The 24,113-nt window shown below is 37.0% G+C and overlaps 1 protein-coding gene across 7 annotated transcripts in view; it reads left to right on the forward strand.

Annotated features, from left to right (window-relative positions):
- ADAMTS3 (ADAM metallopeptidase with thrombospondin type 1 motif 3) overlaps positions 1–24,113 on the forward strand; it is a 259,971-nt gene that overhangs the window by 222,549 nt on the left and 13,309 nt on the right. For all 7 annotated transcript variants that reach the window (XM_042936209.1, XM_042936210.1, XM_042936212.1 and 4 more), the window contains 9 exons: positions 110–223; positions 2,244–2,389; positions 3,507–3,682; positions 5,299–5,432; positions 7,245–7,368; positions 11,673–11,753; positions 13,708–13,871; positions 19,483–19,648; positions 22,200–22,332. In XM_042936209.1, coding sequence (XP_042792143.1) covers positions 110–223; positions 2,244–2,389; positions 3,507–3,682; positions 5,299–5,432; positions 7,245–7,368; positions 11,673–11,753; positions 13,708–13,871; positions 19,483–19,648; positions 22,200–22,332 — 1,238 coding nt within the window. The remainder of the gene's footprint in view (positions 1–109; positions 224–2,243; positions 2,390–3,506; positions 3,683–5,298; positions 5,433–7,244; positions 7,369–11,672; positions 11,754–13,707; positions 13,872–19,482; positions 19,649–22,199; positions 22,333–24,113) is intronic.

The following is a 24,113-nucleotide window of genomic DNA, read 5'->3' on the forward strand; positions in this document are numbered from 1 at the left end:
TGAAAATATCCAAGAAACATGAAGAAACTGTATAGAAGATATGGTTGGACATACATTGGTATGACATGCCATCTGTCGGTCACTGAGATCTTGATTCTCTCTCTTCCAGTTCCGAACATTTGACCCATGTAAACAGCTGTGGTGTAGCCATCCTGATAATCCCTACTTTTGTAAGACAAAAAAAGGACCCCCACTTGATGGGACTGAATGTGCTGCTGGAAAAGTGAGTGTATCTATTTATGCAATAAAGATTTAAGATATGTTTCACAATAATCATCTTTAGAAACCTAGAAAATTATGACCATGGCTGTAGTCCTTTTTGTGCAAGACATGGTGTATGGGGTTTCATTATGATCATGTACAAACATTGTTTCCTAGGGCTGTTATAACAAATTACCCCAAACTTGGGTGCTAAAAACAACAGAAATGTTATTTTCTAATAGTTCTAGAAGCCAGAAGTCCAAAATCTATTTCATTGGGCAAAAATCAATGTGTGGACAGGACCGTACTCTCTCCAGAGGCTCTAGGGGAGGATCTGTTCTCACATCTTCCCGCTTCTGGTGGCCGCCTGCATTCCTTGACTTGTGGCTGCACCATTTCAATCTCTGCTTCCATGGCCACATCATCTCCTTCTCTTCTGTGTGCAAATTTCCCTCTGCCCCTGTCTTATAAGGGTACATGTACTGTGCTAGCATTTAGGGCCCACCTGGATAACCCAGGATAATCTCTCCATCTCAGAATCCTTAACCAAATCACATCTGCAAAGACCATTTACCAAATAAGGTAACATTTACGAATTTCAAGGAATAGAATCAGACATCTTTGAGACCGCTCTTCAGCCACTGCTGATAGAATAGGAAACAGCAGCTCAGCAGAATATCTGTGCCCCTGCTAATGGGATTTGATTTACTTGCTGGCGTCTCACTCCTTGTGAAAGTTGTCCAGAAATAAAGTCATGTGAATTTATACAGAAGATTTGGCCTTGTTCCTTGGGGAAAGATGCCCAGAGGTTTTAAATCTCACATTGTGTAGTCAAGGTCGAATGCTCAGAAACTGGCCAGGGGCCAAGCTACGCTACTCATAAGGGGAAAGATCACCAAACCCAAAACAAAGGCATGTTAAGAACTCAAACTGAAGAGCCTTGACTAGTTTGGAAATAAGATATTGTAGACAGGACCAAAAGCTGGCAAGGAAGATTTACATAGCTTTCAGTTCTTTTAAAGCCCTTTAAGCTGTAGTCCAAATATGTATGAACTATATTTGCTATGAGAATTACAATAATAATAATAATAATAATAATATCATCTGCCATTATTGGTGTTTAACTTTGTTAGGTACCATGCTAAACACATTATGTTTGGAAAAATTCAGTGTTACAGACTTTTGACTAAAAAAACGAGCAATAATGAATTCATTTTTGCTTTATGAAAAATATATCCTGTACATCAACTCTGAACATCCAACTTCTCTAAATATATTTGTGTTGTATTTAAACTTAACCAAATTTGAGTTTTAAGAGACATTTTCATTGTATATAGGATAAAAAAGCAAGTCAAAATGTTGAAAGGAAAAGAATACCGGTTGAACACCTGCTATGTGCTGGGTACTATAAGCGAGGTACCTCTATAGTATCAAGGTTCAGTGGTTCCCACTTAATTATTTCTTGGTCAGATGTTTTTATCCTCCTCATGATCCTTCCTGGGCCGCAGTAGTCCTCATCTAAAACGTAAAGATAAAATAAATGACCTATCTCTCAGAATCATTGTGAATGAAAAGTTTGAAACATATTTAAGTGTTTTGAATACTATATATGCTTTAGATATGTTATTTAATTCCAAAGTTAAGGCATATATTTTTCTGTTATTATTGTAAAGGGGTGCATATGACCCTTAAAAAGCCTAAAATTACAGCTAACGAAGGATGAAGGGTAGAATAGTACCCACTATGCAAGTTGGGTCCTCAGATCATTCTTAACTGGTTATGTTTGATGCTCACTGTAAATGTATCATTTAAAAGCTTGTCTGAGTAAATGTTATTTTTTCATTTTATACTTAAAAATGCAAGCCTAAATTATCCTGTATAGGGCACCTTATTGATATAATTGCACTGGGTTCATTTTTAAATGCATTTTTACCTGGTGGGCGGGGGAAGAAGTGAAGGCCTTTAACTGGTGGCCCTTGTATAACAACTTCAGCTTTAGCATATGCGTGATTTTCATAATTGCCTTTTGTCATTTTCCCAAGTGGTGCTATAAGGGTCATTGCATGTGGAAGAATGCCAATCAACAAAAACAAGATGGCAATTGGGGATCATGGACCAAATTTGGTTCCTGTTCCCGGACGTGCGGAACTGGTGTCCGTTTCAGAACACGCCAGTGTAACAATCCCGCGTGAGTATAACTGCTGTAATTTCGAGTTGTTTTTGGCTACACCAGAAAATGCTTCCATATTGTGTTGTTAATATTTCTTTCATGAAATACATGTGAAGTATACAACATGAAAACCAAGGGTTTAAGTGTCTGTTTTGGGCAAATCTCTATTCATCAATCTTGTGAAGAGTAGTCAATAGTGAAGATGAAAGGCTGGAGTGAAGATTAGAGGTTTTTGAAGCAGTTGCTCTTTAGAAATCTTCAGGAGCAAGGCAGAGAGAGCCTGGGCACTGAGGCTGTCCACAGGAAGCATGTCAGCGTGGGGAGTAGTTCCAGACAGGGGCTCCCACACTCTGGGGTTAGGAGAGCAACACATCTGAACAGGGCAACAGAAAGACCTTGAAGGAACACCAAGGAACTGTTGGGGAAACAGCTATCCATTCACTCCCTCAAACTAACTATATTGGATCTTTCCTTCCTGCATGCTCAGCAGATCCTTAGGACATTCTTTCTGGCCTAGGGTTTACCATTTTATAAAGAAGATCAAGTGTGGCATACCTGTCTTCACAGAAGGGATGACAGAAGTATTAGTGGAAGTCACCAAAACAATAAAAATTGTAAGAACAGCTAAGGTTCACCGCGAGCCATGCTTCTTTCTAAGTATATTAAATATGTGGACTTATTCAGTCCTCTCCATTTTCCCCTAAGAAAGATGGGATTAATTTTTGCATTTGCCATATGAGAAAACGAAGGCCTACAGCTGTGATCAGATTTCTTTGGGTTATATCTATGTGTTTTATGCATGGCAGAAAATCTATTTCCCTCAGACCATAGATACATATGTTTTTATATTTCTTTATATACTTTCACCATACACATACATCCAAAACAGACTATTTGAAAAGCTGATTTAAGTCAAGTTTTTGGTCCCCATCTTCCCTCCCTGTACCTGACACACACATGTACTGGGAGAGGATGGCATTTTCAGAAAGGGACTGAAATCAGGAAGTAGGAGTTCATTCACTTTGTGCCTACAGCTCCGAAACTCTGGCCTCCTGCCTTCAGGCACTGAGTCTGCGAGCTTCCACTGCTGGAGCAGAGCCAAAGGGCATTTTCCAGTGCTGTCTTTTTTCTGTAGGCCCATCAATGGCGGTCAGGACTGTCCTGGTGTTAACTTCGAGTACCAGCTTTGTAATACAGAAGAGTGCCAGAAGCACTTCGAGGACTTCAGAGGACAGCAGTGCCAACAGCGGAACTCCCACTTTGAATACCACAACACCAAGCACCACTGGCTGCCCTACGAACATCCTGACTGTGAGTGGAGTGGACCTTCTCTCTCTTTCCCACTGTGTGGATGGGAACTTCAGAGGTTAAGCCTTGTCCACACCAATCCCTTGGACTCCTGGCACCTGGTTGGTAACTTAGAAAACTTGGTGTTTATAGGGGTAAGTCTTGCTGGGTTTTGAAGAGGAAGGCTTTCTCTAGAGAGGTGAGAATTGTGAGCTAGTTCCTGGCCAAGAGCATTCCCACCATGGCTACTGAAGAGACCAGTGGAAAGCAACCCCTAGGAGACATGTTGAGTTTCCTCCTTTGACTGAAGTGCCTCTACGAGGAAATGCTCTGGACTAGTGTGATCTTTCCTTGCTGAATAACTAGAAAAAGAATACAGTTCTTTTACAAGTGAGTGAGCACCAAGAAATAGATCATTACTTAAGAACAAAAGCCAATTTATAACCTTTTACTTTTGTACTATATACTAGTTATGAGAAATGAACTTAGAGACTCCCTTTCATGGTATCTGGGTGGCTCAGTCAGTTAAATGTCTGGCTCTTGATGTCGACTCAGGTCATGATCTCACTGTGGTGGGATCGAGCCCCTCATTGGGCTCTGCACTGATAGTGTGAAGCCTGCTTGGGACTCTCTCTCTCCCTCTCTCTCTCTCTGCCCCTCCCCACTTCTGTTCTCTCTCTCTCTCCTTCTCTCTCAAAATAAATATATAAACTTAAAAAAAATTTTTTTTAATTTCCTTTTAACTGTTTACTTCTAACCATGAATTTTTGGTTAAATAATGTTCAAATGGGAACAAACATCTTGCCGTACTTCATCTTTGGATGGATAAAAGAAAAATAGTTACATGATAACCATGTGATATAATACACTGCCAAGTTCAGTTTATAAGCTGTTTTATGGAAAAGATGCATCCACATAGGAATTCAGAATTGCAATGCATTAAGAAGATGCATTCTTTTTTATTTCGATGAAATGAGTCACATAAATTATAGTAAAATTAATGAGATCCTATAGGAGATGTTGACCATACCAGGGCATTGGGCCAGACAGAAGAGAAACCCTTTTAGTTCTCAAAGTGTCACTAAAAGTAAATTGCCTCCCTCTGAATTAAAGTTTGTTGAAGACCTGTGGTAAAATTCAGGGTTGTTGGTACAACCCGGTTTGCCTGGGACACTCCCAGTTGTTGCTGTGTAACTATTATTTCAACCACTGTTCACTCTCAAAAGTTTCACAGTTTAGGGGCACCTGGGTGGTTCAGTCAGTTGAGCATCAGACTCTTGATTTCAGCTCAGGTCACGATCTCACAGTTCGTGAGATCAATCCCTGCATTCAGCTCTGAGCTGACAGTGCAGAGCCTGCCTGGGATTCCCTCTCTCCCTCTCTCTTTGCACCTCCCCCACTCATGCACGTGCACACTCTCTCCCTCTCTCAAAGTGAATAAAATAAACTTAAACAAGTTTCACAGTTTAGATTCGTTGTATGCCAAATATGCATCCTTTTCTGCTACTCTTTATTTACGTATACAATATTTTGTTTTCAGGAAACCATGTTGGAACTTCATATTTTAAAAATAAAGTAACTGTAGTGTTCAAATATGTAGTTTTATATAAATAGCTGATTTAATCTTCCATCTTACGTAGCCAAGAAAAGATGCCACCTTTACTGTCAATCCAGAGAGACTGGAGATGTCGTGTACATGAAGCAGCTGGTTCATGACGGAACACACTGTTCTTACAAAGACCCATACAGCATATGTGTTCGAGGAGAGTGTGTGGTGAGTTACAGTTGCTTCCCCAGAAGCTTCATATGTTTTCGTGAAATTCTACTTTTATGGTCCTTCATCTGCATGTTTTCAAAAGGTTTTAACCCTTTCTTATCTGTAAAATCACATTAAAATGAGACTCTAGGACTAGTTGAGGAGGCCTAAACTAAATGTGGGAGAAATTTCACTTTTCAAACCAAAATTTGGCCATTGGCAGCATCAAGATTTAAATGTATTTTTCCTAATTTCCAGCCAGATACGTTTTCTAAGTTATTCTGATGTATCTAGGCTGGGAATACAGCAACTTGGGAATGAACGATGCCTTTGCTTTGAGTATTTCACTGGTAAGCATCTACTTTTATGATATAGAGCCTTTTTCAAAAATACAATGCTAAGTGTATTTTATCTTTTATTTAAAAAATAATGGAAATTCTTTCTCTCCCTTTCCAATTGATTCTAAGTTTAAACACTGAATTCCACATCAGAACAAAGTGGTGAAGATGTAAAAATGGTTTTTGCCCTATTTGGACTCTTAAAAAAAAATGCACTTGACTTTTTTGTTCATGTTCACAGGTTGAATTGATATGAAATCATCCTTCTTAACATGTTACTCCTGTCTGTCTCTTTTTCACTTCAGTTATGCTGATATATTTATGAATCTCAAGTATGCAGATGCTTTACATTTGAAATAAAATTTCCCCCAAAAGTAGAATCTGAGTTTTATCCCTCCTTCACTTCCCACATTATCTGGTACATCAAACATGTGGTCATCATTTTCTCTGCCCATTTTCCTTCCAAATTTATGAGCGCAGTGGCATATCGTATAACATAACCCTGCACTGAAGGATCCTGCTCCGGTTCAGAACCTTCAGTGGCTCCCTGTTCAATTCATGTGAAAAAGTAAACTCTGCCTGATATTCGAGGCCTTTCATAGCCTGTGCTTTGCAAATCATTCGCTCTTCTTCCCCTATCCTATAGCACTAACCTTCCATTGTTTTTTTTTGTTTGTTTGTTTTTGTTTTTTGTTTTTGTTTTTTTGTTTTTATTTCTTGAGAGAGAGAGAGAGAGAGAGAGAGAGAGAGACAGAGCATGAGCAAGGGAGGGGCTGAGCGAGAGGGATGCAGAATCCAAAGCAGGCTCCAGGCTCTGAGCTGTCAGCACAGAGCCCGACGCAGGGCTCGAACTCACAAGTCATGAGGTCATGAGCTGAGCCGAAGTCGGACTCTCAACCAGCTGAGCCACCCAGGCACCCCTCATTGGTTTAAATATGGCTTAAGTATTGCTCTTTGAACCCACTTTCCATGAGCAACTTCCATGACTCTATTTTAATCCCTCTGCATTCTTGAAATGCCTTCCATAGGGTCCTATAAAAATCTCCAGCACTTCATAAAGTTTTGTTTCACATCCCTAAACAGCTTGTAAAGCTTATGCTAATGCACAGCTCACTGTTTTGCTATTCATCTTTCCAAATAGGAAAGCAACAAGGGGAATAAACACCATCTTTACTTTTGGTCTATTTAGCATCAGCTACCATATCTGTGCTTCGTAAATGTTTGATGGTCATGACTATGTATAATGGGATAAATATTTCATTAGACTGGGGGAATTGATCCTAGAGTAGAATTTAACCTAGAGTACAAGTCATTTGACTTCATAGTAGTTCTTCGAAAGATTGAGGCATTAGAAATGAGAGCTGGAATGAAGGCTTGGTGCAGACCACCTCACTGTGGAGTCCCAGTGAAACAAATGCTTCATCATTGTCTAGGATTCTCACCTTTAGTTGGCACATTAAAACTACCCATGCTTAACATCTTCTCTTTCCAGAAAGTGGGCTGTGATAAAGAAATCGGTTCTAACAAGGTTGAGGATAAGTGTGGTGTCTGTGGAGGAGATAATTCTCATTGTCGAACCGTAAAAGGGACCTTTACCAGAACCCCCAGGAAACTTGGTAAGATGAGGTCTCTCATGAATTTACTATCCTTCTCTAGGATTTGTACTTTTTGAGATTTCTTTAAGGAATGCAGCATTTCCCTATAAATATAACAAAACTTTCGCTGCTGGTTTGTTTTATTCAGATTAAGTTTCAAGGAACTAAAAAAAAGAAAAGAAAAGAAAAACAAACACTTGGGATTAAATTCATACTCCATAGCATCCATGATGAAAAATTGGCTACTAAGTTTAGATAATGAAGAAATAAAATCAATATCAAATATAGTAGTTAGCTAAAATATGTGTTTTGTTTTGTTTTATGTTTTTTATAAGACCTAATTGTTAGAATTGATTTTTTTTTTTTGAGAGAGAGAGCATAAGTGGGGGAGAGGGGCAGAGGTAGACAGAGAGGGAGAGAGAGAAAATCTTAAGCAGGCTCCACTCTCAGCTTGGAGCCCAATGTGGGGCCCAATACAGGGCTCTACCCCATGAACCTGGGATCATGACTTGAGTTGAAATCATGAGTCGGACACTCAACTGACTGAGCCACCCAGGCACCCCTAGAATTGATGCTTATTTTGAATTTTTTGTTCACGTAAATTGTTGATCGGAAGTTAAAAAACACACACACACAATTCTAAATACAATTTTAAAAATATTCATTAGTTTTGCTGCTTTTATTTTAAAGGTGAAAAAATTTATCCCATTTATAAATCTAGGAATCTAGAGTCCATATTTCACATAATTCTAAATGTTTTATATTACAAGGGTGCCTGGGTGGCTCAGTCAGTTAAGCATCTGACTTCGGCTTAGGTCATGATCTTGCAGTTTTTGAGTTTCGGGCTCTGTGCTGACAGCTCAAAACCTGGAGCCTGCTTCAGATTCTGTGTCTCCCTCTCTCTCTCTCTTTGCCCCTCCCAATCTCTCTCTCAAAAATAAATAAACTTTAATGTTTATTACAGAGTCAGTGATCTGGGCTTAGGCGTACAGTGAAATTTCAGTAGATGGAAAAAAAAAGCACAAATAATATGCAAAATTATGAGTGGTTTTATAATTATTCATTGGAATTTTCATAAAATATCTGGATACAAAAATTTATTACTGACCACCTTTTTAGTTGCTAATAAATATTATTCAGTTATTCAGTAAGCATTTATGGGAAAATGTTTCTGAGAATTCAGCATTTAAAGATAAATTTGATGTAGTGCTTCCTTGAGAAGCTTCTCTTACATCATCCCTCTACAGTTGGTAGAGTCTCTAACAGAATGATAAAAACAAAATGAAACAAAGCAAAAATAAAGATAAGAAATTTGGTTTACTCTGAACACATTGTCATGGCAGTCATTTTCCCTTTTAGGAGTAAAGAAAGTATTAGAAAGGTAGTCTTCATCCAAATGGAATAATTCTCTTAGTTCTTTGTAGTCTCATTATACCTCAACTATGCAGCATAAGGCAAGTGCACACATATCAGTTATGGTCTTTGATATATTTGGGGCGGGCAGAGTTAGGTGAACTGTGTTCTAAAGTGACATCAGTAACATCATTACTAATGTTTTTGATATTCCTGTGTGGTATGACAATTTAATGGTTAAATGGTTAAAAAACAAATATTGCCATATCTGGCTGATTACATTATTTTAACAAGGGAAACAGAATTAAAACTATAGCATTTATTGTGGTTTTGGTGGAATAACATGTAATTTTCTTCATCTTATTGTGAAGTAATTTTGCTTTCTCTATTGCAGTTACATTATTCTTTTTGGTGTAAAATCATTCATATTCTTTTATTTCCAGAGTGAACTAATGTAAAGAAAAAGTTTTTGCCATTAATCATCCATTCTGTATTATGTGCTGTAGGAGGCAGTGATATGTTTTTTTAGATACCTCAAAAATTACGCTAAACCTACTGCCTTCTGAACCAAGGTCAGAAGAGGTGAAGAAAAGATTTCATCAGTCATACTGATTCAAACTGTTCAAAGATAAACTAATATCCATTTCTTTGCACTAATGTTGTCATAGTCACTCAATAGACTAATTAACATTTTCCAACAGGGAAACATTTAAGCAAGAGGTGCCATACAGAATTCAAGTTGCTGGAAAATGAAACCTGCAAGTATTCAACTTCAAATCACCTTTATCATTTCTTATTCACACGTAGCCTTACTTTCATTGACTACTAACTGTTTATTGGCATTAGCTAACTATTATAAATGCATTTTGACTTCAACACATAAAATTACTATATAGCTTCTAGTACGGTCAGTGAAACAGCAAGACGTTGAGTCAACGTGAAACCTTTACTAATTAAAAACATTCTATTTAAGGGAAGACAAGAGGCACCTTCACTTTACCCAAAGGAGCTCGTAATATTTCTCTTGCTGAAACAAGAGAAGCTAAAAATGTGCTGGGTAAGTTGTAGCAAACTGCAGAAAGATGGGCATCCATAAATGGCATCAAGCTGTTTTGCTGTCCTTAGCATCTTAAGCACGTTACTTCTGGCCATTGCATACTCAGACAAAACCCGGCACAGTTCACAGACTGGAATGTACCCAGGCTCAGGTACTGAAAACCATAACCCCAAAATGACTATACTATTGAGTTAAGACAGTAACCAATATTGTGAAAAAGTTGGGGAAAGCTATCCATAGGTAGATATTTATTGCCCATATAGAAATGAAAAGCGTATTTCTTCCTGATGATACGTGATTGTATAAATACACAATTTATAACTGAATTTCTGTCACTCATCCTGCAGTATATAAATTGGATGTTTCATAATATAAGGTGTTAGTTGCATAATCTCCATATGTTCATTTGTTTGATGCAAATGAGATGCAACATCTTGATTTCTATTTGTCCTATTGTTGATTTATAGTTAAGATCTTAATTCTAAGTCATCTTAAGATAATTTTTAGGACATGTGATAATACTAAGATTTGTTTTATATGACATTGACAATAATAGGATTGATGTATGATTTTATAACTCAAGGCAATCCATTCAGCCTATTGATTTCATGATTTCTGGAGTAGAAGATTGAGTTTAAGGTCCATGTAAAGGCAATGTATGACATAACTTACAGACATTTTCCAACCAAATGGTTTGGTCAAATCTAAAAAATGTATTTAAAACTGTCCCATGATAAAACTTAAGGCTTTAAAATTAATGGCTGATTACAAGAAAAATGAAAGCTACTCATTGATTAGGTGAGTAGCTTTTTATAATTATTTTAGAGAGAGAGAGTGTATGAGTTGGGGAAAGGGGCAGAGGGAGAGAGAGAGAATTCTAAGCATGTTCTGTGCTGTCAGTGCAGAGTCAGACGTGGGGTTCAGTCCCAAGATCCTGGGATAATGACCTGAGCTGAAACCAAGAGTGGATGCTCAACCGACTGAGCCACCCAGATACCCCTTTCTTCTGTAATTTCTTTAGAATAAAGTAGGCTTTAAATATGAAGATACTTCATAAATTAGAAGTTTAGCTATCTATACTTGCCCTTAGGCTTTTAAAATAATACACAGACTTGGGGCACCTGGGTGGCTCAGTTGGTTAAGCGTCCGACTTCAGCTCAGGTCACGATCTCACGGTCCGTAAGTTTGAGCCCCGCGTCGGGCTCTGGGCTGATGGCTCAGAGCCTGGAGGCTGCTTCAGATTCTGTGTCTCCCTCTCTCTCTGACCCTCCCCCGTTTGTGCTCTGTCTCTCTCTGTCTCAAAAATAAATAAACGTTAAAAAAATTTTTTTTAATAAAAAAAATAAAATAATACATACACAGATAAAATATCTCAAGAAGTTTACCCACCAAGTTCACCAAAAATTGGCCCCTCTTCAACAGGGTGGTTTAGAAAATTAAAACTAAAATCGTGTAATATATAAACTTGATAAATCGCTGTGTTGTACACCTGAAACTAATGTAACATTGTGTGTCAACTATACTCAGATATAAATAAACAAACAAACAAACAAACTTAACTGCAATAAGAACAAACTCTAAAATCACATAGAAGTACATAGGAAAGTGTAGTATTTACCTGAATTGTTGTTGACACAATTCATAGTCCAATACCAGATAAATGACTAATAGATTGGGAACAAGATTAATTTCTCCCCACCATTACAAAAAAAAAAAAAAAAAAGGTTTTCTCTAATTTCATGCCTGTTGTCACAAAAGCTACCAATGCTTTGAAGTTAATTCTGAAACTGCTTCTGTCAGTTTATGGATGCCCTCTTCTGCGTGCAGGAGCAGTGAGAATTTCATGCTCGGCTAACCATGGTTGTTGCTTTTGTTTTCTTCTTTGCTTTCTCCGATATTTACTACACATGCAAAGGGTACCTTAAGATGTTTGATATACCCCCTGGTGCTAGACATGTGTTAATCCAAGAAGACGAGGCTTCTCCTCATATTCTTGGTAAGTGTTCCTGTCTGCTGGCTTTGCTTTAGCATGACCTGAGAGAAATGTCAAAGTCATATATATATATAGAGATATATATGTGTGCCGATGCGTGTGTATATATACGTATATGTGTATGTATACATAGATATGCAAGAGTTAAAATTACATATAAATGCATTACTATATGGTTTTTGTTTTGGTCGTTTCTCCCCACTATTCTTTCTTTAAAACAAGAAATATGCAAAAACAGAGCTCTAATTTTTGGTGAAACCTGGGTTGGTCCATTATTTATGTGGGGAAAAAAAGTTATTTAACAAGTTTTTTATGCACTTTTTCTCTGTATAAGGGGAGGAGAAAAATAAGTATGTTAATAAAATGCATTAAATTAAGGAAGAATATCAGAAAAATTTGCCATATATAGGTTGACAAATTTGTTCTGATATTTTGGTTGATGCCATACTATATGCCTCTCCTTACTTTTATTGCATTTTAAGTTATTTTACCGAAAAGCAACCACATGTGAATTTTACTAGTCTAGTGCAAATTTTCCTAATACCAGTTATGTGTCCAGTTTCTGACTGGCACATGGAGATCCATTTGCATGGCTGTTTATAATTTCCACAAGAAGATTCTTTTCCTCCTTTATGAGAGGATCGTGTAAAAATGGCATTATCTTCAAAGGTCTATGTACCAATGTAAACCTAACTTCCACCTGTTCCCTGATCTATTAAAGCACTAGGAAGCTCTCTGAACTCAGGTCGCATCTGTCAATCCCATGAAAATTTGCCTCTCAAATTGCTTTTTCTTTTTTCAAATGGGTAGCTTAAAAAAAAAATGAATTGTTTTATGGTGTGTCATAGAATTTTTTTTAGTATTTAAATTATATTTGGGGCGCTTGGGTGGCTTGGTCGGTTAGGCGTCCGACTTCGGCTCAGGTCATGATCTCGCGGTCTGTGAGTTCGAGCCCTGCGTCGGGCTCTGTGCTGACAGCTCAGAGCCTGGAGCCTGTTTCGGATTCTGTGTCTCCCTCTCTCTCTGCCCCTCCCCTGTTCATGCTCTGTCTCTCTCTGTCTCAAAAATAAATAAACATTAAATTATATTCACTGCTAGATTCCTTAATAGTCTAGCAGTCAACCATAGTTCTTTCTCCAATAATTCAAATTGTTTATTTTTTCTCCTAGAATTCAGATTGTTTTCCTTGGAAACATCAGACTTGTTTTAGAAAGCTCAAGCAGAATAAATGTATTTAACTAAGACTGCTCATGTTTTCTACACATTTTCAATAGATGGTAGTAACATGAGCTTTTATTTTATGTGCTGATAAATACCTCCAAACTTTAGAATCCCATTTGCTATTTTTTTTATCCATTAGAGAAAGCATTTTTAAATAATATATAGTATACCTGTAATGCATTAAGAATTCTATCATCAATAAACAGCTTTTTTCTAGCCATACAAGTAGAGATGTGGCCTTGGCATTTCACAAACATAAGAACTAATTGTTTATTTACCTAAAAATTAGTTCAACTATGTTGGATATCTATAAATATTTTTACAAACTTGAAAGAGATACATAGTAAAGAAGGTGTTCTATTATATGCTGTCCTAACATAAATGATTTATGTTAATTAGTATAGAAATATCCATAATTCTCAAAATATTCCCAGCTTTCTAAGGAAATATATAGGAAGAGTGAGTTAGAAACCATTAACCTTTTTGACAGTGTTTTCAAATAGGAATATTTGCCCATTTCTATCTCCCATTTAACCATTTTGCCATTGTTTTTGATTAGTGAGGGAGTGCTTTTTGAGGATTTTGAATGCCTAATGACTGGAATGGGAATCATACCAGAACTAACACTCATTTTGATTGCTTTGATGCTTAAAAGGGGATAGATTTGCTATGGATCATCAAAACTATAATATGATAAAATAAAATGTATGCTGGTTACTCATTTTTCTTCCTTTAGCTATTAAGAACCAGGCTACAGGCCACTACATTCTGAATGGCAAAGGGGAGGAAGCCAAGTCACGGACCTTCATTGATCTTGGTGTGGAATGGGATTATAACATTGAAGATGACATTGAAACTCTTCACACAGATGGACCTTTACACGATCCTGTTATTGTTTTGGTATGTGGTATTACAGACTCATGATGTAGTGGGTTTAATTTATGTCCATTTTAGTTTTATAATTACTTGGTCTGAAAACACTTTTACCCTAAACATTGTATATTTAGTTGCTTGTTTTTATATTATTCCATTTATCTGCCTGTCCCTACTCTGTGCAACTTGGTCATATATTTTATTATATGTACATTTTAACCCAATAATGTAGTATGATTGCTGATTTTTAGTAATCAGTTATGTGGCAAAGACAAAAGAGAAGAGAGATTTTTATATTTACCCACATATTTACCATTTCTTTTTTTTTAATTTTTTATTTATTTTTCTTTTTAAGATAGAGAGAGAGAGAGAGAGAGAGAGAGAGAAGGAAAGAATGAGTGGGGGAGGGGCAGAGAGAGAGAAGGGATATTTTTACCCTGTTAGAGGGAGTTCAAGGAATTGGAGGGCTCACTAAGAAAGTAGGTGTGACCACAGGGTGGAAGCAGCATGCACAAGCTTTATTGACCATTGAGCAGGTTTGAGTGCAGGGCCACCATTCAGCAGAGATGCACAAAGGAACTCCTGGAAGAGAAGGGATTGGAGAGGGGGTGTTTCTGGTTAGGCGATGTCACTCATCGCAGCATAATGGGGAGTCTCTGTACTGAGTCCTCCACAGAGCAGCAGCAGCTTGGGGTCCTTGTAGCCATAGTCTTATTTATAGTTAGCAAATGTTGAGTGCGGTTTCATAGGGGTATGCTAAGTAACAGGGCCTAAAATGGATACAAATGTGCTTGTTTGGGCTATATTTAAAAGAAGTGTGTGTGTTAAAATTTGAGTTTGGTGCTAGCAGGCTTCTGAGCTAAAAGGTCTGAGCCTGTTCCGAAGAAACAAAAGTAGGGGCCAACAAGCAGGAGCCATCTTTGGCTCATTTACGTGACACTTGTCTTCTACAATCCATCATCTATGATGAGAAGTCAGCCTCATTCATATTGCTGCTCTGTATGTGAAGTATCCATTTTCTCTGGCTGCTTTTTAAAGATTTTCTCCGTATCTTTTGTTTTGTTTCATTTTGTTGGTTTAGCTGTTTGACTGTGATATGCTTAGTTTGTGATGTTCTTTGTATCTGGCTTGGGTTTCACCAGGCATCTTGGTGATCTAAGTTTGATGGTTTTTTGGGGGTTTGTTTGTTTGTTTGTTTGTTTGTTTGTTTTTACCAAATTTGGGTTGATTCCACAAGTGTGTTTTTCCCCCATCTCTCACTCCTCTTCTCCTAGGCCTCATTTACACAATTGTTCCATAAGTTCCTGGACCTTGTTCATCCTTCTGTACTCATTTTTTTCTCTGTTCTTCAGATTTGATAATTGCTATTGAGCTGTGTTCAAGTTCACTGTGTCTTATGTGGTCTTCAATCTGTTGTTGAGCCCATCCAGTAAATTTTTCATGTCAGTTGGTGTTCTTTTCTAGAATTTCCACTTGGTCCTTTTTTTTTTTTTTTTTCCCAAAAAAATCATTTCCATTCCTATGCTGAGATTTCCATTCCTATGCTGAGATTTCCATATATTTCACCCATTATGTCTAATGTTTTCTTTGAGTCCCATGTCTTCATGTTGTCTGCTTCTATGGGCTGCTTTTTTCTCTTGAGTATGTGTCACATTTTCCTACTTCTGAGAAATTTTTAAGTGTACAGAGGACATTATAGATGGTAAGCTGTAGGGTGTTTGGTTTATGTTGCCTCCTTTTTTTAAAGTTTATTTATTTATTTAGAGAGAGACAGAGAGAGAGAGAGGGAGAAAGGGAGAGAGAGCACAAGTGGAGTAGGGGAAGATAGAGATGGAGAGAGAATTCCAAGCGAGCTCCATGCTGTCAGCCCAGAGTCGGATGCAGGGCTCTAACTCACGACCTGTGAGATCATGACCTGAGCCGAGATCAAGAGTTGGATCCCTAACTGACTGAGCCACCCAGGAGGCCCTGTGTTACCTTCTTTACAAGCTGTTGGGTTTTGTTCGGGCTGTCATTTTCTCCTGATTTTTGGAGCCTGGTTTATGCTTTGTTAGGGCTGATCTGTTTCAATTTTGTCCTTATTTTAATGGCATGGCCTGTTTGATACCTTAACTGATTACCTGAAGTGTTAGTGAGGTCTCTTCATCTAGCTATAAAAGAACTCCTATGTCCCTATGTCCTATGTCCCTGCCTGTCTGAGTCCCAGCCCCACAGCAGCCTCTCAGTAGTAGTCGGCATGGTGTCTTGGCTGGGGCATGCACAGACCAGCCTTCAGTCTAGGATTAATGCAGCTTCTGAGCCACCCCTCTGTGTAGCCCCTTCTTTAGTGTCCTGCCTGCAATTTCCAAACACCACCCTCCATCTCCTCATCTCAGTGAGATTGCTATTTTGGCTTAGCCTCCTGTTCCCTGCGCCAGGGTCCAGAACCTGGCCCCGTCAGGAAACTGGGACCTGGCATGTTTCTCTTCTTGTTGGAATCACTATCCTTTGCTGTGTTATACAGTGCCCCCAAAAAGTTCCTTCCTATATCCTGCCCAGTTTTATTGCTTTTAATATGAGCAAGACAACTCTTATTACTCTCTCGTGAATGAAAACAGAAGACATCTACTTGATTTGAAAAATACTGTTGGATTCTGTATGCAAATATTTATTGAATTCTCTATAGAAAATATTATACTAACTTAAAGCCAAAGCATTCTACTCAATTCCAAGGTGTTTTTATACTCTTTGAAAATTATTTCTCTTTGGTGAAGTGTCTGTCCAAATCCTTTGCCCATTGTTGAAGTAGGTTTTTTTTTTTTTATTTGTTGAGTTTTAAGAGTTTGTTACATATACTTGATATGTCCTCTATAAAATATATGATTTATCAAATATTTTCTCATAATGTATAGTTTCTTTTTGTTTTCCTAATAGTGTCTTTGAGAGCAAAATATTTTAACTTTCCTGAAGTCTAATTTATCCATTTTTTCTTTTATAGATCAAGATTTTGGTATTCTATATACGTTTTTTTCCTGCCTAATCCAATGTTAAAGTATTGTCTTCTTTTTTTGGTAGAAGTTTTATAGTTTTATATTTTATATTTTGAGTTGATTTTTATATAAACTCTGTGTGATGTGTTACGTTCTTATTTTTGCATATGGCAGTCTACACTACCTATTGCTGCATAACAAATTACCCCAAACTTAGTAGCTAAGCACAAAGCAACACTGATTATCTCGTAGTTTCTGTGGGCCATGTATTTGGCTGAAAATGGCTGCTGAAATGGCTAGTTGTGGCTCAGGGTATCTCATGAGGTTGCTGTTAGCTGCGGCTAGTCACCCCAAGGCTCTACTGGGGACATCTGCTTCCTAGCTCTGTCACAGGGCTATTGGAAGGCCTCAGAAGATTTCCTCTAAGCGTTTCCATGTGGTGGCTGGTGGGCCTGAGTTCTTCACTACGTGAGCCTCTTCATAGCCTCCTTAAGTGTCCTTAGCACATGACAGCTGGCTTCTACTAGAATGAGTGATCCAAGTGACAGAGTACAGCCAAGACAGAAGAGTCTTTTTTAACCTAATCTTGGAAGTGACATTCCATCACTTCTGCTGTTGTCTATTTGCTGGAAGCAAGTCGCTGAATCCAGCCCACACTGAAAGGGAGAAGAATTAAGCTTCACTCATTGAGAGAAAAAGGATCAAAGGATTTGTGGACACATTTTTAAAGCCACCACAATGACTTGTTCCAGTACCATTTGTTGAAAAACATCCTCTTTTTTCCATTAAGTTTTCTTTTCATCTGTGTCAAGAATTAATTGTTCAAATTTATGGGGGTTTATTTCTGTCTTTCTGCTCCATACATTATATAATTTCATAGCAAAAATATAACTAATCAAAATTTTATTAAATTCGAATGATTGGAGATCAGAAGCTCTATTCCATTCATATAATTACACTGCATTCTTTTCCAGTGGCACAGGCCTCATGGTTAACTGCTGTTAACTGCCAGGATAACCTACCTCAAGGCTTTGTCCACTGATATCTGGGTGATGTCAGGGAACAATGTGAGCTAGAGATGTAAGATGTGAGCTACAGATCTCATATCAGATATGAGATCGGTAGTTAGGGCAGTGGGGTATGGCAGTCTATCACCTCAGCCTTTCTTTTCCTCTCTAAAGGGCTGGACCCCAGGTTGGGAGCCCTGGAGCATGGCAGCGAGCTGTCTGGGGCTGAAGGCAGTAGGCATCTGGCTACAGTGTAAGGGTCAATGCTTGGTTTGTAATGTTGTTTTAAAAATAAAGACTAAGGGAGAAAAATAAAACAGAAACCAGATAACCAAATCCTTCATTCTAGTTGGATTTAGTATTACCCAATTTCTCAAGCAAAAGCTATTTCTAAAAGTTTAGTTTAAAATACTAGTGAATTGCATGTTTTTCTCTTTATATAATGATGTAATCGTATAAAAGCTAGTATGTGCAAGTCAATAAAAACTTATTTTTTTAAAAAGAGTTACATTGCCCCAAACAAAATTAAAGAACAAACTGAAAAAACAGAATATATTTGCAATGCTTATTACAAAAGGATTAATGTCCTTATTGTGTGAATTATTTAGAAAAAGATATGTATACCAATAAAAAAGAAGACATGAACATGTAGCGTATAGCAGACAAAACACAAGTGACTAATAAACCAAGAAAGTTAAACATTGATATTTATCAAATAAATAACAATTAAAATAACAATCTTTTGCCAATCAGTGAACAAAGATGACAATTATATAGTATGTAGTGCTGAATGGGTACATTCATATACTCTCATCATGAAAGTAATAATTGTTCTAACTATTTTGAAGGGCCATTCCCCAGTCTATTATAAGAACAACAACAACAACAAAATGCTTATACCCTTCAGCTCACCAGGAAAATCAGAAATCACCACAAAGATGGGGACAAATTCTAATCAATACAAGTATATATTAACAAGTGAATGGTTAAATAATGCACACTACCTTTAGAATTAAACACTTTGCTGACATTTAAAGGTATGTTTTCAAAGAATATTTACTATCTTGATGCATTAAGTGAAATAAGCAAAGCCAGAAAAGCATACGTGGGTACACACACACTCACACACACACACACACACACACACACACACACACACGCAATATGCAAATATCTTGAGGGCATATTGCAAAATAACAGAAGTTACTTTGGTTTTCTCTGGTTTGATAGAATCATGGATAATTTTTATTTTCTTTAGATTTTTCCATAATGGGTACATTTTTTGGAGGGAACATTATATTTACCATTATGACAAAAGAGTTATTTTAAAGAATAATTTTCAAATGCAAAAGGAGATCTATAACTTAATGTATATATTAAAGAAATCTATGGTGAATCATATTGTGAAGTTATGTTTTTATTATGTAAATCTTATACCTAAGTATATTTTTTATACTTTTTATGGTCCAAGTCTTTTATATTTGCATTTTTTTCTTAAACAAGGCATACTTGCACTTTAGGTGATAGAAACATTATATTTTTAGAAACTGCTTGAAAGTCTTCCAGTTTTAATAAGAGCACTATTCTAAAATATTTGTAATTTTTATTCAAAATGTAAAACCTCTTCAGGTGACTTACCTATCTGTTTCATGTGTATATTAGATTATACCTCAGGAGAACGACACCCACTCCAGCCTGACATATAAATATGTCATTCATGAAGATTCTGCACCTACAATCAGCAGCAACAATGTCATCCAGGAAGAATTAGATACTTTTGAGTGGGCTTTGAAGAGCTGGTCTCAGTGTTCCAAACCCTGTGGCGGAGGTAACTATTGAACACATTTATCACATTCAAATGCCATTCATAGAACACCAATTATTGTGCTTTCTGCCTTAAAGATTGCCTCTCATTGAGGCTGCGATCTGAGAAATAGCAAACATACCAACAAAACATAAGTACAAAACATTTTTACTGAAATCTCTGAATCTACAAAGGATAGGAGTCCATTCATGACAACTGGAAACCTTCTTAAAATCTTCTTGCTCTTTTCCTTCTGGTTCTTTTTGTCTCATATTCATGAAATGGGGCCTCTAATGACTTTACTCTTCCCCAGCTCTCCCAAATGCTGTGCCCTGTGGTTCCAGCCTTTCTTCTTCTCCATTTTACTTTCCATATCTGTGCATTTCTTTTCTATCAGTGTTAATAATAAAGGAGCTATTAGTTGTACCAGGTAGCAGGTGCTGTTTTAAATGTTCAGTGTATTAGTGCATGGATACTCAGAATGATTCTGTGAGGTCAGCACTATGATTCATTGCACTGATCGGGGAAAGTGAAGCCCCCGGGGAAAATAAGTAATGTGCCCAGATCAGAAGATACAAACCCAGGTGTTCTGGCTTCTGGCTACATGCTCTCACTACATTGTGCCGCCTCTCTGCCCTTTCCCAAGTTAATCTGTTCAGCTGTTCTCAGATTTTTTCAGTTTCTCACTTCGTCCCTTACTCTAGTTCTGAACAATAAATGCTCCAGAACTGAGCTGGCCTAGAAGAAATTTTCCCTGACAGGTAGGAGAAGGCAAGGGGCTTTCACAACAATGATGTTGAGTAATTGAGAACAAAAAATATTATTCAGAGTAGGGAATGCATGCATCAACCATTTATTTTATCATTTTAATTCAAGGATGTGTGTCTAAAGAGGTTTTTTTTTTTTTTTTTGAGGTAGACAGGGCATAAAATGTTTTCAATTAATTATTTAAAATGATACTTAATCCATTATAAGATGCTCATTTAATCTGGATCTTCCCTTCTGCCTCACCCTCAACATCTACTTGGTTACAAGATTTGTTGGAAGCACCTTTTTAATATCTATCACATCGATTTATTCCTCACCAGGTTTCCTGCATGATTTTGAAAGGGAAGATTATTGCAAAAGTCTTTTAACTAGTCTAATTTGATCTTCCGCTCTTCCTTTATTTCCAGGGTAATTGAATGAATGAATGAATGAATGAATGAATTAGTGGAAGTTTATTATTTCCCTGATTTAACTCCTTTAACATCCTAATGTGTTCTTCTGAAGGCATAGCGTAGTTTATGTAGTATTCTTGCCAAAAGTAAATAACCTGAATCTAATCATTAGGAGGCAACTATATAAAACCCAAATTGTGGGACATTTTACAAAACAAATAGCCTATACGTCTCAAAAAATATTCAAGATAAAAAGATGCTCAGAAACTATTCCTGCTTAATTCCATGACAACTAAATGCAGTGCATAACCCTTAATTGGAAAAAACATTGCTGTAAAGATCATTATACGGACAACTGGAAAATTTTGAATATAGTCTGTATATTAGATAATAGCATTATATCTATGTTAAGTATTCTGATTTTAAGAATTATATAAGAGATGTGCTGGTTTTGAGCAGTACGCTGAAGTATTTAGAAGCGAAGGATCAGAATTCCAGCAACTTACTCTCAAATGGTTCCACAAAATTTTACATATATATTACATACATTGCATAGTATAATTAATATATCACAGATGTAAAAATATGTTTGTATTCACCTCAAATACAGTGACATGTAACACAAGGTTATTGAGATATAAGGGATACAAATATTCATTGTACTTTCCTTACAGCATTTTTGTAGGTTTGAAATTTTTTAAACGATCTTTTAAAAATATTTATATTTATGTACTTACTTAGAGATGTCAGGGTTGATGATTGGAGAGACCTTCAAAAACTCCCTATGACCGACCATCAAGATAAAGTCCAAACACTAGTCTGTCACTCAAGGCTTTTAAGATTGAATTTTCCTATTTCCTACCCCTTTCACACTTGAAACTTGGGCATTCAAACAGATCTTCAGTTTTTTATGTGTCATTTCCTTTGCTTGGAGTATTGTTCTGCTTCATTCCCTTTACCCAATATTATTTGAACTTCAAGATTCTGTTCAAGAAATGCTGCTTTTGTAAGCGCTCCCTGCCTCTCCTCCAGCTGAGTTTGAGAACTTCTCCTCTGTGTTCCTTTGGTGCCCTCTACAGTAAATTACTTACATAACTCTCTGAAAGCTTGTGTCACTGGGTGTTATCACTGTGGTTCTCAAATCTGCCCCTCACAGTAGATGATGTGTATTCAGGGTCTAGTTCATTAGCACATGTACAGGTGCTATTTAATAATTTATAATATTTATTAAACGTAGGCTCTGAAAAGTTAAGGATTTGTTTATTTAATTTACTTCTGGATCTTCAGCATCTACAACAGTGCCTGGCCTGCTGTTATATACTCAGTAAATATTCATTGAATGAATGAATGATCGATCAGATATATCACAGAATGAAGAAGTGATTAAATCCAGAGAAATGTATTTCCTTTCCCAGGTTTCCAGTACACTAAATACGGATGCCGTCGGAAGAGTGATAATAAAATGGTTCACCGCAGTTTCTGTGAGGCCAACAAAAAGCCAAAACCTATCAGAAGAATGTGCAATATTCAAGAGTGCACACATCCACTGTAAGTAGTCATGTTAACTATCATACGCTAAAGACAAAATGATAGAAATTTAAATATCTTTAGTCTGTTTGTTTATTTATTTTAGACAGAGCACACACAAGTAAGGGAGAGGAGCAGAGGGGAGGGAAGAGATAGAGAAAGCGAGAGAAAGAGAGAGAGAGACAGAGAGAGGGAGAGAGAGAGAATATCTCAAGCAGGCTCCATGCTCAGTGCAGAGTCTGACATGGGCTCCATACCACAACCCTTGGATCATGACTTGAGCCAAAATCAAGAGTCAGATGTTCAACCAGCTGAGCTACCCAGGCACCCCTTAATTTTATTTTTAGTCAAAGCTAATATACGTAGCAGATTTAAATAGTCAAATCATTTTATAGGAATTATATAAAGCTGTGGCTCCCTGCCCTTTACCATAGTCCTGCTCCTTAAAAACAACCACTTTCTAGCTTCTCTTGGTATTTGGTAACTACTTGTTTCCAACTCTCTAAGTAAAATGTTTTTGTGTCCACTTGACTTTTTGGGGTGGGGCAGGTTTTGGACATTATGTATATGGAATTTCCATTGTGGGAAGTGAAGGATTTTGCATTCTTTCATAATCCTTCCCCAAATAGACACCCACAGCCCAGACTTATCTCCCTCCATATTTCCAATATTGTTATCACCCATCTTTTACTGATAATAATATTCAGAGTTTATATTATTTTAATGACTTCTGTCTCTCCTAATAGTGGAGTCACTTACTAGCATGCTCCTTTTTTTCCTATTGAAACTTTGTTCTAGAATTATTGAATGTCTTGATTTTTTATATTTTGTTTTCTACTAATTTTCACTAATTCATCCCTAAACTGTCTTCCATGAGTATCCATCTCCTATAAATACTAAACACTCAAGTATCCTGTCACTTGTAACTTCTTAGAGATCTCACTCAGAAAGTTCCAGTTCTGCCCTCCTGGACTTCTGCTTGTCCTGATGTTTCTTTTTACCTCTTCCTAGGTATGCCTACTCCCTTTCTTTTGCATCAGCTCTTCTGTTTCCTGTATTTCTTGTCTTTTTATCTTTTCATGTATTCATTTTTTTCTGGTTGGTCATATCTTCCAGTAGCTTCATGAAAAAAGTATATACAAAGTAAAAATTTTTATATAAGAAGTTCTCCTACACCTAAGAAAAGTAGGTAAGAATTTGAAGTATAAGGGTATATAGGAAGTCTTTCTTCTACCCTCACACTTGATCATTTGGACACACACACACACACACACACACACATGCACACAAAATTCCAAACTCTAATGTATTTTCCTTCAGAATTTTGAAACCACTGTTTCGTTGTTTTCTAGAATCCCATGTTGCTGTTGAAAAGTCATTTGCTATTCTGGTTCCCAGTGCTTTCTAGTTTTGTCTGTCATTGAAAGTTTGTAAGATCTTTTTTTGTTCCCAACGTCCTGAAATTTTTGTTCCCAACTGTGATGGGACTGCCTTGTTGCTAAACATTTTTCATCCATCGTTCTGTGCACTCCATGACTTTTTAAAACACAAAACCAATTATCTTTCATCTCTAGGAGATTTTCCTGTATTTTTGCTTTAAAAAATGTCCCCTATTTTTTTCAATGTTCTTTCTTTCTAAGATATCTGTAGTTAGGATTCCTAAACAGAACAAATTTTCTTTTCTTTTCTCACCTATTATTTATTCTCCTTGCTGAATTTTTCATTTTTGCTATCATGTCATTAATATCCAAGAGCACTTTAATATTCAAGCACTCTGTTTTCTTCCTCACGTGTTCCTTTTT

The sequence above is a fragment of the Panthera leo genome, chromosome B1, assembly GCF_018350215.1.
Source record: "Panthera leo isolate Ple1 chromosome B1, P.leo_Ple1_pat1.1, whole genome shotgun sequence".
In the NCBI taxonomy this organism is placed as follows: Eukaryota; Metazoa; Chordata; class Mammalia; order Carnivora; family Felidae; genus Panthera; species Panthera leo.